The sequence below is a fragment of the Bufo gargarizans genome, chromosome 9 (genome assembly GCF_014858855.1).
Source record: "Bufo gargarizans isolate SCDJY-AF-19 chromosome 9, ASM1485885v1, whole genome shotgun sequence".
Lineage (NCBI taxonomy): Eukaryota > Metazoa > Chordata > Amphibia > Anura > Bufonidae > Bufo > Bufo gargarizans.
Window position 1 is genome coordinate 6,376,128 of NC_058088.1, and position 14,937 is coordinate 6,391,064.

Consider the following 14,937-nt stretch of genomic DNA (forward strand, 5'->3'; position numbering starts at 1 on the left):
TTTTCTGCTATATGGATGCGATCGGGGAGGCATACAGGATGTATGGGGAGGTGGCGTGGCTCCGGTACGACGAGCAGTTTTTCCAGAGGAAAGCGGTCCGGCCGAGTATTAGGTGGAACCACAAAGATATCAGCCTCTGCATGCGGCTGATGGCAGCTCCGAGGACGAGTAACCAGCCCTTTCAGCGTCAGAGTCATTTAGTGGGGGGAAAAAGGGATGCTGCTGGCAGTTCAATGAGGGTTATTGCAAATACCTCGCCGATTGGCGTTTTAAACACGAATGCTCAGGCTGCGGTGGGGCTCACAGTTTGTCGCGGTGCTTCAAGCGGGGGAAGGGAAAAGGATTTGAGGCTGCACATAAGAGGGGTGACTCCGGTGAGGGTGGAAGAGATGGGGCCGTTTCTAAGGACTTATCCAAATAGGGAGGCAGCCGAGTTGTTGTGGGCGGGGTTTAGGGATGGTTTTAAGATCCCGTGCATTTTGGTTGGGGCTGTAGTCGCTGTGCGTAAATTTGGCGTCCGTGCTGCAACGGCCTGATGTGGTAGCAGACAAGATTGGGAAGGAGGTTGCAGCAGGGAGGGATTGCTGGCCCATTTGCTGAATGTCCCTTGCAGGATTTGTGGGTGTCGCCCTTAGGGCTGTTTCCGAAGAAAGAGCCTGGTAAATTTCGGCTTATTCATAACCTGTCTTTTCCTGCGGAGGTGTTTGGTTAACGACGGCATCAGCGACGAGTTATGTTCCGTGTCGTATGCGTCGTTTTATACGGCTGTGCGTTGGGTCAGTCGTTTTGGGCAGGGGGCCTTGTTGGCAAAGACGGATATTGAGGCAGCGTTTCGTTTGCTGCCCATTTATCCGGATAGTTTTCATTTGCTTGGTTTTAAGTGGGATGGGCAATATTACATTGATTGTTGTTTACCGATGGGGTTTTCTATTTTGTGTTCCTTGTTTGAGACGTTTAGTTCATTTTTGGAATGGGTGGTAAAGCAGGAGGTGGGGTGGAATTCGGTTTTGCATTACTTAGACGACTTTTTGTTTATAGGGCCGGCTGGCTTGCGGATTTGTTAGGTCTTGCTGCGTACAATGGAACGGGTGGCGGCATGGTTTGGCGTGCCGTTGGTGCCGGAAAAAACAGAAGGTCCGGCTACGTGTGTGAAGTTTTTAGGCATCCTAATTGATAGCGTGGCGATGGAATGTAGGTTACCTGAGGACAAGGTGGCGGATTTGAACAGTGAGATTGTCTTCCTGAGTATTGCCAAGAAAGTGCAGCTTTGGCGGGTACAGTCAGTGTTAGGTAAATTAAATTTTGCTTGCAGGATCCTGCCGATGGGTCGAAGTGTTTTGTAGGCACTTGGCGTTGGCCACTGCAGGAGTAAAGGCACCTTTTCACTTTCTGCGGTTATCGTCTGAGGTGCGAGCGCATTTGAAAGTGTGGAGGCAATTTTTGTCGGAGTTTAATGGTCGTTCAGTCTGGATGTAAGCGCCCATTTCCAGTGTTGATTTGGAGCAGTGGGCAGTGGAGCGCGGGTCCCTGGCCAGCGGAGTGGAGAGCGGACGGGTTTTTGGGCAATTTGGCATTGTTAGAATTGTTCCCGATTGTTTTGGCGACTGAATTGTGGGGGGAGTTGTTGAGGAATAAACGGGTGCGTTTCTGTTGTGACAATATGGGGGTGGTGCAAGCAGTGAACAGTCAGTCGGCTAACTACCCCCAGGTTTTGCGTCTGTTGCGCCACTTAGTTCTTAGGAGTTTACGTTTAAACGCTTGTTTTGTGGCTGTGCATGTACCGGGTGTCGATAACTCGATCGCTGATTCACTTTCTCGTTTTCCAGTGGGATCGTTTTCGCAGACTGGTGCCGAACGCGGACGGGAGGGGTCTGCTTTGTCCTCAGTGGCTCTGGAGCGTGGCCTTGGGGTCTCATCAGATCTGATTAGGCGGTCCGTGAGTAGTAGTACGTGGGCAGCTTATTCTTCTGTGTGGTCCCAGTGGGAGCGGTTGATGGATCAGGTGGGGGGTTGCAAGGTTATCAAGGATTTTCAGTCATTGTTGGTGTACTTTGTGGGGTTTTCTTTCAGCGCGGGTTTGTCTTTTTCGGTAGCTTCCAAAAGGGTAGCAGTGGTGGGGTTTTGGTTACGGTTGCAGGGAGTGCCCGATGTATCCAAGAGTTTTTTAGTGCGCCAGGCTTTGAAAGGGTATTGACGCAGTGTGGTGAGGAAGGACACTCGTCGTCCGGTTTCTTTTGCTGTGTTGCAGGAATTGTGGAAGCAAGCTGGTGTGGTGTGTTCGTCTGGTTATTAGGTCTGTTTGTTCAGAGCAGCATTTTTGTTAGCCTTTTTGGTGCCTTTCGGGTATCTGAATTGGTGTCTAGTAGTCGGGTTAATGGGGGTGGTCTGCTAAGGGAGGATATATGCTTTGGGGAGGATGGTTTGCGGTGTGTCTTGCGCAGGTCTAAGACGGATCAGATTGGCAAGGGGGGGTGTATTTTGCGGGGTCGGTTCTGTGTCCAGTGAAGTGTGTGGAGGAATTTTTGGGTAGGAGTACGGATGTGAAGGGTTCGTTGTTGGTGCATTCGGATGGTACGGCTTTATCGCGTTTTCAGTTTGTGGCAGTCTTCTGTCAGTGTTTGGCGGCAGCGGGTTATCCGAATTTGCGTCTTATTATTTTCGGATAGGCGTGGCGACTGAGACGGCTAGATGGGGTTTGGGGGAGGACACTATTAAGCTGAATGGTCGCTGGGAATCGACGAGTTATCGCTCGTACAGTCGCCCTCATATGTTGTTTGGGTTTGAGTTTTAGGATTGTTTGCGTTCATTTTCTGTTAGGCAATTGGGTTTCCACCCAGAGGTTTTACAGGTGCGGTGGATTGGTTTGAGGGGGCTCATGTGGGGTAGGGGGCTTCCGGAATTTTATGGTTTCCTTGTGTTTGACAGGCTTCCGGATGTTTTGGTGTTGCATGTGGGCGGGAACGACCTGGGGGTTCGTTGTTCCAGGGAGGTGATCCAGGACATTAAGCTGGATTTGCTGCGGCTGTTGTACGATTTCACAGGTTTGTTGGTGGTGTGGTCTGAAGTGGTGGCTCGGAGGGTTTGGCGCTTCGCAAGGTCGGTAGATCGGATTAATAAGGCGAGTGCAAAGCTTAATAAGTAAGTTGGGCGTTTTGTTCGGCGCCAAGGTGGGTTTGTAGTTCGCCATAGGGAGCTGGGGGCTGCATCCCGTCAGTTCTTGAGGGTGGACGGGGTCAATCTAAATGATATATGGATTTGTGGGTCTTGGGGCTTCAAGAGGGCTTGGAGACAGCTCTTAGGGTGTGGCAGGACGAACATAGGTGAGGTGTCACCTCTGTTCGTTCGTGGCATGTTAATGGAGGGTCCTGGAAGGCACTGCAAGGTTTAAGAGGTGCATGACAAGTTGAAGCGTGCATCTCAGGAAGTTTGGCAAGCTGGTGGTTTGGGCTCCTGTTGGGCAAAAAGGGGTATATGGTATTTATGGATTTGGTGCCCTTGGGTCGGTGACCGCAGCCAAGGGTAAGGTGGAACGAGAAATCGAGGTGTGGAGAGTGATGAAACAGCTTGCCTGGTTGCCTTCTAGGATCCTATCACCTGTATTCTGTTATGTTCTGTGTTGATTATTTTACATGGTATATATATTGGTTAATATGTTGTTTAAATAAATGGGGCTGCGAAGGCCATTTTCCATCAAGAAGTTGTCCTGTATTTTATTTAGGTGGTGGGTGGTTAAAAGTGTATGACTGAAGGGATCTTCCATCCTAGAAAGTCATAAAAATGCCTTAAAAATTCTCTCTCTCATTATTCTGGCATTTGGCAAATAATAATTATGGTAATCCTAATTGACTAAAAACAGGAAAGGTTTATTCTGATTTCATGTCAAATATTGAGAAAAACATGCATATGTGTCTTTTTATATAGTGTATGTAAACTTCTGGTTTCAACTGATATATATATATATATATATATATATATATACACACACACACACAAGGACCAATTAACTCATTTTTTGGGAGTGTGGGAAGAGACCAATGCAAATGGTGTGAGAACATACAATCTTCATGCAGATGATACCCTTGGTTGGATTCAAACCCAGAACTCAACTGATACAAAGCAACTATTAAGACATTGTGCTGATGCAATTGAGCCCTCCAATAGTCCAAGAACCATTCTGACCTACAATAAAAGAAAAATCAACAAAAATTACACTCCTCTACATTGAAATTGCAACACCAAGAAGAAAAGGTTGTGGAGGTATGAAAATCACAGGAATCATTTACACGTCAATGATATGCAAATGATAAAAATAAAAGCAAAATATTCAATACATCTCGATTTATCCGGTATCGCATATAAGTGCCTTGGGCAGGAATACACGCATTTACACACCTTGTTATGCTATCAATAAGTTTATTAATCATTGCACTTGTACATTCAAATCATCAAGATTAGCTGCTGACAGCTCCCTTTGCAATTGATGACCAAAAACATCCCAGATGTGCTTAAAGAAAGACAACTCCAGAGAGGATGCATGCCATGGTGGGAGTTTAGTCCATGCAACATACGGCCTGGCATTGACCTGTTGAAAAACTGCTCCTGAGACACTAAAAGGGTCCAGTTACTGTACATTATGCCACCCTAAAACATAATCACAAGAGTAGGACCATTGTGACGTTCCCTAGTGAAGGCCTCTCCATGGCTTTACAAGTGTGGTCTCCAGATCAATCTCCGGCAATCACTACGTCCTCATCTCTGAAAGGAAAAAGACCTCCATTCCAGCCTCCATTGCTATCTTGCTGTGCATCATGATTGCCTTTTCAGAGCGTTGGCATGAGGTCAATGGAACGTCTATGGACCTGTAGCTGGACGTCTGTCTCATAGCCCAATGCCGATCAAACGTCTTAATGGTTTGATGTTTGATTTCACCAGTAGTACAGAATGGATCACTGCGTGCCATTCTTCTAATCAGATGATCAGTCTACGCAGAGGTTTGCCTCTGTGCACCTCTTGCTGTCATTCCAGTTTGTCGTTGTTCTCTCAACCACCAGGACAAGCAATGTTGACCAGTGCTGACATTTCTGCCTAGGTGTATAGTGATTTTCTGGAGTGATAAATCAAGGGATCTCAGGTGAAGATTTCCGTTCTTCTCAGTTTGTGAAGTGGCAATAACTGGCACACTGATGAACAGGAGGTATCACACAATCATTCCACACAACTTGATCCAATTGTTGATGTTTCTTGAGGCTAAAAATCTTTGTTTTCAATCTGGCTTTAATGTTCCTCCCACATGCCTCAGATTGGAGCTAGGTGCTTGATGATGGCCATTCTACAAGGGTTCTCACCAAGGTATAGCAAAGCTTTCCATCATCAGGGACAAAGATTCAGTTTGCTACATTAACCATGCATCTAACCTCCCTGGCGATATGATATCTTCATTAATTTTGCACCCGGAGCGGTACAAACTTCCGGAGCTGCGGCCGCAATTTCACTCTATGCTCTGGAAATGCAGATGTGGACAGCATCCCTGCGCCATTCAAATTAACTCATGGCGGTCCCTAGTGTGGCTTGGGGTTACCGCTGCTTGCAGTGTAATGTGACCCCGAGCCACACTCGGGATTACCGCTAAGGAGGTTAAAGAGATTGACCAATTTGCAAAAGAACTTATATCATGCCATAACCATGTGGGCACTGTCATGATTTAAGTCCCCTCACCTCACAACTTACCTTAGTGCCTTGTTGTGTCCTAAGCTGTCCATGGATCATCTGTGTAAAAAGCAGGCAATGGTGGCTGCCATGTCCATGGCAATCAAGATGTCAGCTAGTGTTGGGTGAATTGAAGTCAAATTAATTGACTGATCCGAATTTCAGAAAAAATTAGATTCGCCACGAGGCCGAATTTCCTCACGATATCGAATCTGATATCCTGAAATGGTGCTAAAAAAAATAAAAATAAAAAAAAATACTCTCTTTATAAAAAATAAATAAAATCAAAGCTGAAAAAAAATACTAAATTAAAAATCACAAAAAAATAAAGCTCCATCTGTCACCCCAATTTTTTTTTTTTTTATATAAACTAAACAGAAAAAAGTTATGGCTTTAAAATACACATGTGCTAAAAAAAAAAAAGTAAAAAAAAAATGAAAATGACCTAGTTTTTAACTAATAAATCAATTCAGCCGTGGTCAAATAAGATAAATAAAGCTCAAGTCATGCCATGTAAAAAGTGCTGAAATCTTTTTCTGCAATTTGCCACCTTGTGCCACCGCTGGTACAAGCCGGGTAGAAGTTCTTGTGGGAAATGGATAGCGAGCTCCACTGAGGCAGCGACTGATCCAGAATGAATTATTAAATAATACAAAGCCGTACAAAATAAATAGAGAATAATGGTAATAACTCCTAAGACAATGTTTACTGTTCTAGGACAGGCGGAAATCTCCGGAAAGGCTGACGCTGACTGTAACAAATCATCTCCCGAAAGCTACAGTACATCAACAAATGAGCCTGCAGGGCTAGTTAGTAGAAGACGCATGCAGATGAGCAAACACCTCGCACGGCGAAACTTTATAATTGCATTTCGTAGCAGAGCCTTCATTGAAACTCAGTTTTATCTGCAAATGAAGCCGAGGAATTAATTGCGCTCAATTTACCAAGAAGCTGTAACTGGCAAATTGGGCTTTATGAGGAAAGAATGAAAGAAAAAAAAATAATGTTTTCCCGTTGGGATGGTTAAGAATGTGTAGGAGGGAGCTGAGTGTTAATTGTAGTATCAGTCACTGGTCATAATAATCCATCTTCTTTATCTCTCTCTAGCATATCATGCAAGGCATTCTGTAGCATCAGCCAGTGCGCCGTATCTCTCACCGATAAACACGGCTTTCTGTACCATTAATCAGAACACGGCCATGAATATGTATAGTGTGCTCCCTTCTCTGGATGACCAAATGATCGGTTCAGAAAGTTCTTTCTATTCCTGGTGTGTGGGCATTGTTTTCTTGCTTCTGTTCACCACTTAGAGCTCATTGACACAACCATTGTTCGGCCGTTCAGTGCATTGGGGGCGGTAATTTGCGGTCCCCAATACACAGGCAACATCTGTGCGGCTGCCGCTACGGATCCAGACCCATTCAACTTGAATGGGTCAGTGATCCGTCCGCACGGCAAAAAAATAGAACATGTTCTATTATTTTTTCACTGCGGAGGCACGGAGAGAAATCCCACAGAAGCACTCCGTAGTGCTCCCGTTGGGTTCTGTGTCTCTGTTCCACACCGACCTTCCTCATTGCGGACCCTTTCAAGTGAATGGGTCTGCATCTGTGATACGGGGTGCATGCGGCCGGTGCCAGCATATTGCGGACCCGATTTGCGGGCCGCAATACGGGCACGGCCAAACAAAGGTCATGTGAATGAGCCCTTATACAACAACCCCCTGAGGAGCCAGTGTGAAAGATAGGAGTGGTGGTGGCCCTGATGAAGTGTAGTGTTACGGTGTACTCCCTTGGGCCATTGCTCCCTGGGGATGGGTGCAGTGGAATTATACTAGTGAAAAAGGAGGCTAGAGTTAAATATAACAAAGTTATTTTTACTAAGTGCAACGTAGAACTGGAATTACATACAATAGCAGCAGACTTTAGTGCGGTTCTTCTCTGGAGCAGGTTCGTTGATAGTAATTCAGCACTTAGGTGATACTGGAATAGTGGTTGTTTGGTGATGGGTGGTTTGGCTGTAGCCCCTCACCTTACAGCAGTGTCTGTAGATGCAGAAGTAGCAGGTCACTTTACTGTCTGGATTATCAAGGCTATACTTGAGAACAATATGGAGTAGTTATTTCAGTGGAGTCTAACAGGAGCAGGAGCACAGCAATTTGCTTTCTCTCCACTCTGAGGCTTCTCAGGAACTCCTTCTCCTGGCTGAAAGCAGGGCCAGCCCACTTCTCCCAAGATAGAAGGAAGAGGGTGGTTAATCCTGTTCCTGCCAACCTTCCTTGCTGATAGTAAAGGCCAGGTACAAACAGTAAAAAAAAAAAAAACACAACGATAGGCAATTTTTAATACCACCAGGTCTTGGGTACTACAAATTCTGTAAATCCAACCCATTAAAGAGCCTTGAAACTGGCCGGCCTGGAGATCCCAGCCAAACCAGAGATGCCATCCGTGGACAGCTGTTTAAGTTCCTGCTTCTCGGTACAAAGTACTGATCAACTGAACAAGGTACTGGTCAACTGCAGCTCTCTAGAGGAACTGGATCTCCTTATGGAGATCCAACTAGTGTGAGCAATGATCCATGGGAAAATTTTGCAAAGTGACTCTCCACCAGAAGGAAGAGAACTGTTTCTCTAGTAAAAAACCTAAAGGTAGCTACTCTGTACAGTAAGTCAATATTTAACCCATTAAAGGGGTTGTCCAGGTCAAATTTTATATTTTCAGCCTAAAGTCTGTTTAAAAAAAAGAAGCAGTGCTCATCCTCACCATTCCACTGTCACTGCCGTTCCACAGAAGAAATAGCAGGAGATACCTGCTCGGCCAAACACTGCTATCGGCTGTGACCTGCATCAGCTAGTGATTGGCTGAGCAGGCATCTCTAGATATTTCCTGCATGAAGTGAAGAGCAGTACGGACTGTAAAGTGTCGCAACGCCAGCAGTGAATGATCAGTGAGGGGGAGTAAGGCCCACTTCACATATGTCAGTTGTGCTCAGCCAGTTGTTTTAAGATACAACTGATATGTATTCTGCACTTCACTTCTTAGATTGGCTTCCGTACATTGATAACGCCAGACAGAAAAACGTAGCGTGCAGCATTTTTCTGTCTGGCACCGTTTGACAGCCAGCATTATAAGTGATGTGCAGAAAGGATGAAACTACATGTAACTATGAAGGTAGAAAACTATGATGAGATCAGTCCTGGCTTCAGTTCCCCTCCAGCGTTTTCAGCACCACAAGTAAGGGAAACTGAGTGGGACCTGCGGAAAAATTATATGAGGAGCCGGCCCAAGGCTTTTTTTTTTACCCACCCTGAGCCATGTATAAGAAAATCTAATCCCACTGAACAACTCCTTTAATAACCTGTGAAAAATAACTAGTAGGGATAAACCAAACGAGAGACACCCTTCTTAAGACAGTTGCGAGAGGAGGCATTTCGACCCTGTCAAGGCATTATTTTTGGACGCTTGTTTTTTTTTTTTTTTTTTTTTTTTTGGGGGGGGGGGGGGGGAATATGAAAAAGCATAGCACATGTGCCAGCACAGCTTGTTTTTAAACACTCTGGATGTTAATACCATCAATTGTGAATTTACCCATAGCTATGTATGTCAGTGTCACTCAGACATCATTTAATATTGCCGGCATTGCGTTCTAGAGCTTGGGGAGGAGGGAGGGAAAAAGAAAATAAAATAAGTTTTCCTAAAAATTCCTAGGAGGCAAGAGATATACCAGCTTTTAGGGCAATTGGAGCAACTTCAGCTGTCCGACACAAACTTTTTCAAAAATTCGACAAACTAGACCAGAACTAAATCTCGAGTGGTTCCCTCATCTCTATACTAGATTGAAGGGAGGGCATCTAGAGCCTCCACCACTAAAAAGGAGGTAGAGGTCTCAAACAGATTTGCAGGTTGAGACTGATCCCTCTTTCGAACCTGGCGATACCAATGGAGGATGAACTAAGACCCAAATAGAAGTGAACAGCTTCTGTGCATGCAGTCTGCTCACTCCTAGCGCTGTGGGGTTCATAATGAAGAGCACAGCGCCAGGCTCTGAAAACTATAGGTATCTCGCTCTATTATAGAGGAGAAATAATTACTGTGGCCCATAGGTGGCATTACCACACAGTGGTGCTGCCTCCTGCTGGCCCTGGAGGAACGCAGGAAGTGAGCCTGGCATATTCTGCTACTATGAAGTAAAAAAAGATGGGAGGAGGAGGAGGAGAGAAGTGTGAAGCAGGCCATCATCCCTCTCAACAACCAGAAGTGGCTGCATGAGGACCTCCTACACGCTTCATTTTGGTGAGTGACTGTGGGAGGTCAGTGTTCCCCTAAGGCTGCTGCCTGTGTTAGGTACAGGCAGCAGATTCAGCATAATTATGTTTTTCTATGTGCCCCTCTCAAGTGCCCCTTACACCCATTGCTTCCTCCTTATCCTCCCCAGAGGTGTCTTTTCTTTGCCCCCTGCTTATCTCCCAGTTAATCAAAGGATAAGGCAATTTGAAATCCAACCTTCTGAGTCTTTTTTTTTTATTCCCTACAGAAGACACCAGGGCTGTGATAAATATTGTAGGGAGATCCTGTTGACATTGTCAGAATCTTCCAAAAGTTATCTAATGTCTATGGCCAGAATAATTTATTCACCCATTCGTAATATTTTGCCCAAGGATCTCCACCAGCCTTGATCCAGCTGTAAGGGAACATTCCTCAATAATGGTGCATTTTGCACCAGAAACATCCTTAAACCACGAATCAAAAGTTGCGATTCATTTATCAAAAGGCGTCTACTTTTTTCAAATGTGTCTTTAGTAATTGCAGGCTAATAATTTTTTTTATGCTGAAGTGTTTGTGACAATGCATCTGTGCTCAACTGATTTTGAATGTGCGACTTCCTTAAAGCCAATATGCGGCATTTAATCTCTAAAGTTGCAACTTTTTGAATAAAGGTTGCATCTATCTGATCTGCTGTGCATCTTTTTACCAATTTACACTACCACAGATGCAAGCCTAATCTACTGCTACATTTTGCGCCTTTTAAGCTGAACATAAGTTGATAAACGAGGCATAATATACACCAATTGTGTAGACATTCAAAACACTTTTCTGGCTTATTTCAGAAAACAGATGAAAATCAAAACGCCAATATTTGTGTCGCATTTTACACCATAATTCTGGCACAACATGATTAGTAAATGTCCCCTATTGTTTCTCTCTCTTTGAAGTTTGGATTCAAAGGACTGGAGGATATTGTTCGCTACTCTCAAAGCATGAATTTCAGTCTGTGATCAACCTTCAAGTCCATTATGGTAGTTTGTGGGTAATTAGAATGTTTTGTTGGTAGTATAGTAAATAATAAGGGATGGCTGATAATGGACCAGAATTCGCTGATGGATCCACCTCTATACAAACTGGACTTTATTGCCCACCTTTCCAACTATGCACCCATTCATCCATCCGCCTAACCACCTATTCATCCATCTTCACCCATCCATCTATCAATCCATACACCCGTCTGACCACCTACCCATCTATCTGTCGATATATTCATCTATTCTATCCACGAGTCCACTCATCATTCGTTCACCCATACACCCAATTGTCGACCCATTCAACCATCCATATGTTCACCCATCCACTTTCCAGCCATATACAAATCTGACCACCCACCATCCATACACTTAGCAAATCAGCGGTTCACCAATCTACTGTAGACGTCCACTCACCCATCTGTCCATCCACATATCCATCCACCTATCTACCAGCCAACCACCAATCTACCAGCTCACCCATTCACCTCTCCACCCATCCATCCATTCACCCTTCCACCCATCCAACCATCTATCCATCCATTCACCCCTCCATCTGTCCATCCATCCAACCACCCACCCATCCATCCACATATCCATTTTATCCATCACATCATTGTGTATAAATTGTAATAAGCAAATATTACTCGGTAGGGAGGAAGTATCCTTGAGCAGAACAGAGTCAAAGCACATTACAAAATAATTGACTACATGAGGACATGCTGGAAAACAAACCCTTTATTAAGAGCGTGCTCAATTGTGCTTTTACAATGCCAGATCTAGAGGTAGGTGGTGCCCGGTTATATTGTTGTATCTATATTTAGAAGATACATGTTTTATTTTTGTTGCATTTGTTTGTAGGCATTTGTATCGTGGCCTTGATTTTTACGGGAGGAATGTGTATTTTTTTCTTGTTTTGCATTAAATGAATGTGATGGGAATGTGTGAGTAAATATGTGCCTACATTCATGTGGCCTTGCTAGGCTGTGTACTCCTTACTCAGAACCTATGCTTCCAGTATGGTACATCACTAGACTATTGTTTTATCATTTACATGGATCATACACTTCTTGGGTAAGTTGTCAATGCTGTGTGGAATTTACTATCGATGAGGTGGTAGTATCATTAAAGAGTCACTGTGCTTTCACATACTTTCCTTTGATAGAGAATGGCATAACTATAACATTTCTAAATCACTTCTTTTAAAAAATCTGCCTGCAAAAGCTGTACAGTCATGGCCTCTAGGAGTCTCACTCCACCTAAGTTGCAGTCCACTACTACAGGAGCCTCATGTCTTTCTCTAAGTGTGATTTCCCCTCATTACCGGTTCTGATATCACATCCTAGTGGAATGTGTTGAGTAGAATAAAACATAAAAATGATTAATGTAAATCAAAATGAATATCCCATTGAGGTCTGGATTTGGAATGACACTCAAAATCAAAGTGGAAAATCAGTAGTATGTGTGGCCTCCACGTCCCTGTATGACCTCCCGACAACGCCTGGGCATGGTCCTGAAGAGGCTGCGGATGTTCTCTTGACGGATCTCCTCCCAGACCTGGATTAAAGCATCAGTCAACTCCTGGACAGTCCGTTGTGGAATGTGGCGTTAATGGGTGGAACAAGACATGATGTCCCAAATTTGCTCAATTGGATCCAGGTCTAGGGAATGGGCAGGCCACTTAATAACATCAATGCCTTCATCATGCAGGAACTGTTGACACACTTCAGCCACATGAGGCCTAGCATTGTCATGCATCAGAAGAAACCCAGGGCCCACTGCATATGGTCTCCCAATGGATCTGAGGATCTCATCCTGGTACCTAATGGCAGTCAGGGTACCTCTGGCTAGCACATGGAGTGCTGTGCGGTCCTCCAAATAAATGCCTCCCCACACCATTACTGACCCACTGCCATACCGGTCATGCTGGAGGATGTTGCAGGCAGCAGAACGTTCTCCACGGCATCTCCAGACTCTGTCACATGTGCTAAGTGCGAACCTGCTCTCATCCGTGAAGAGCACAGGGTGCCAATGTCGAATCTGCCAATTTTTGTGTTTCTTTACTTTCTGTGGGTAAGCAGAAGTTCATCAAGTGCCCGCATCTCCCAGGATGCACTGCAAATTAGCTCTGTGTTAACCCCTTCTTCCCCTGCATAGAAAATATTCCCACACATATAGCCCCAAATATACACATGAGATACATGTTCCTGTTACACTGTCTAGAGAAAGATATAGCTATATATTTCTATAAATTTAGAGGTAGGGATGAATGAATGAAAGGTGTCTGGGTAATGCCTTTGTGACTAAGAAGGGAAAAAAGAAGATAGTGGAGCGCCAAGACAAAATACAGGAAAGCAAGAGGTAAAAAGCTAGATCAGTCAGTCAGCTGTATGGTGTCAGGATAGGGACCATGGAGTCCCCAGGGGTGTGGGGTTAACAGGTTGTTGAAAACCCACTATAAGGTGATGGACACCCAATACCCGAGTGGTCCCAGAAGGTAGATAGACAAGAGAATGTAAAGTTAAAGGATGCGGGAACCGCGCTCTAAAAACAAAGTAAATGTCAGTGAGTCTCTCCTGCAAATATAGGGAAAAAATCCGGTAAAATGTCCAGTTAATGAAGATGGAAAGTTCACTGGACCAGGATGTTCATAAGATGTTTAAACAGTTCCCCTGCTACTGATCCATAAGTAGCATAACTGACCAAATTCCGGACCCAAATGAGAGGTGAAAGCTGCTGGAAAATGTCAGTAATTCATCCACAGACACCTCCTACTGATCCTGGAGGTGTCTGTGGATGAATTACTGACATTTTCCAGCAGCTTTCACCTCTCATTTGGGTCCGGAATTTATTTAACTTTATATACTTTAGGAGTTTGACCCTACTCCCTTAAGGGCACCGCTGCTATTGTCTATTTCCATACCAGTTAACACTATATATTTTTTCTCAGACAAGAGAATGTGTCTAAAGAAATAAGCAAATAAAAACAATCACTAACCGTAAAATCAAAAGGTATCCATAAGATTTAGTCACATTAGGATATATACACATACTGTGTGTTACTCACTTCACTAGGGAGGGTGGCGCAAGATAAGCTCAAGACACTTGACTCCAGATCTTTCCTCGTCGAGGTCGCATGTAGAATGGTAAACTCCTTGACGTCCTCCAAATAGATGACCCGGTGGACTCTCAATATGAAGCAAGGTAGTTCTTTATTAGGATAAGCTCAACGCTGTTTTGGGGTATTAATCACCCCTTCATCAGGAGCAAGACATAAGAGTAACAGTTGGGCTTACAAGGGTATATATACACTACACACATTAAAGGAAGAATGGTGTCACGTGGTGAAACGTGTACTTTCGGTCACATAACTCCAGAACCGGAAGTGCGTTTCCGTCTTGGAATGCATATGGAATAAAGGCTATATCTAAATATAGAGAAGAGGTGGGGATTAGCTATAAACAATAAAATAAAAAGGGTATTATCCTAAACCAAAAGCAAAATCATTAGAATGAGGTGTCATGGTCTTACCTTCTTACTGTTCTCCTTCGTTTGACATGTGCTGGCGGCCATCTTGGTTTCTGGGTTTCTTGTAGCCTCCCACCCTGCGGCTTCTCCTTCCCACTGGGAGGAGCTGGATGCCTAGCTCATATATATAGGAGGTCTGTGGCTTCAGTTCCTTGCTTGGTCCTCCTGTGTTCACATGCTTCTAAGACTGCTGCTGCTTCTGGTTCCTGATCCTGGCCTCGTCTGACTACCCCGTTGGTTCCTGATCCTGGCTTCGTCTGACTACCCTGCTGGTTCCTGATCCAGGCTTCGTCTGACTACCCTTCTGGTTCCTGACCTCTGTCTACGCAAGACCCTGCTTCGGTTTAGCCATCCGTTTGGACTTTTGCTTACAGCTTGATTTTCAATAAAGCCTTCTTATTTCCACT

The 14,937-nt window shown here is 44.5% G+C and overlaps 1 protein-coding gene across 1 annotated transcript in view; it reads right to left on the reverse strand.

Moving 5' to 3' along the window:
• Positions 1-2,842: 2,842 nt before the first annotated feature.
• The window catches only part of LOC122946558 (SWI/SNF-related matrix-associated actin-dependent regulator of chromatin subfamily A member 5-like), a 140,827-nt gene continuing 128,732 nt past the window's right edge, over positions 2,843-14,937 (reverse strand). The window contains exon 3 of the mRNA XM_044306276.1: positions 2,843-3,238. Within this exon, the coding sequence (XP_044162211.1) occupies positions 2,843-3,238 (396 nt within the window). The remainder of the gene's footprint in view (positions 3,239-14,937) is intronic.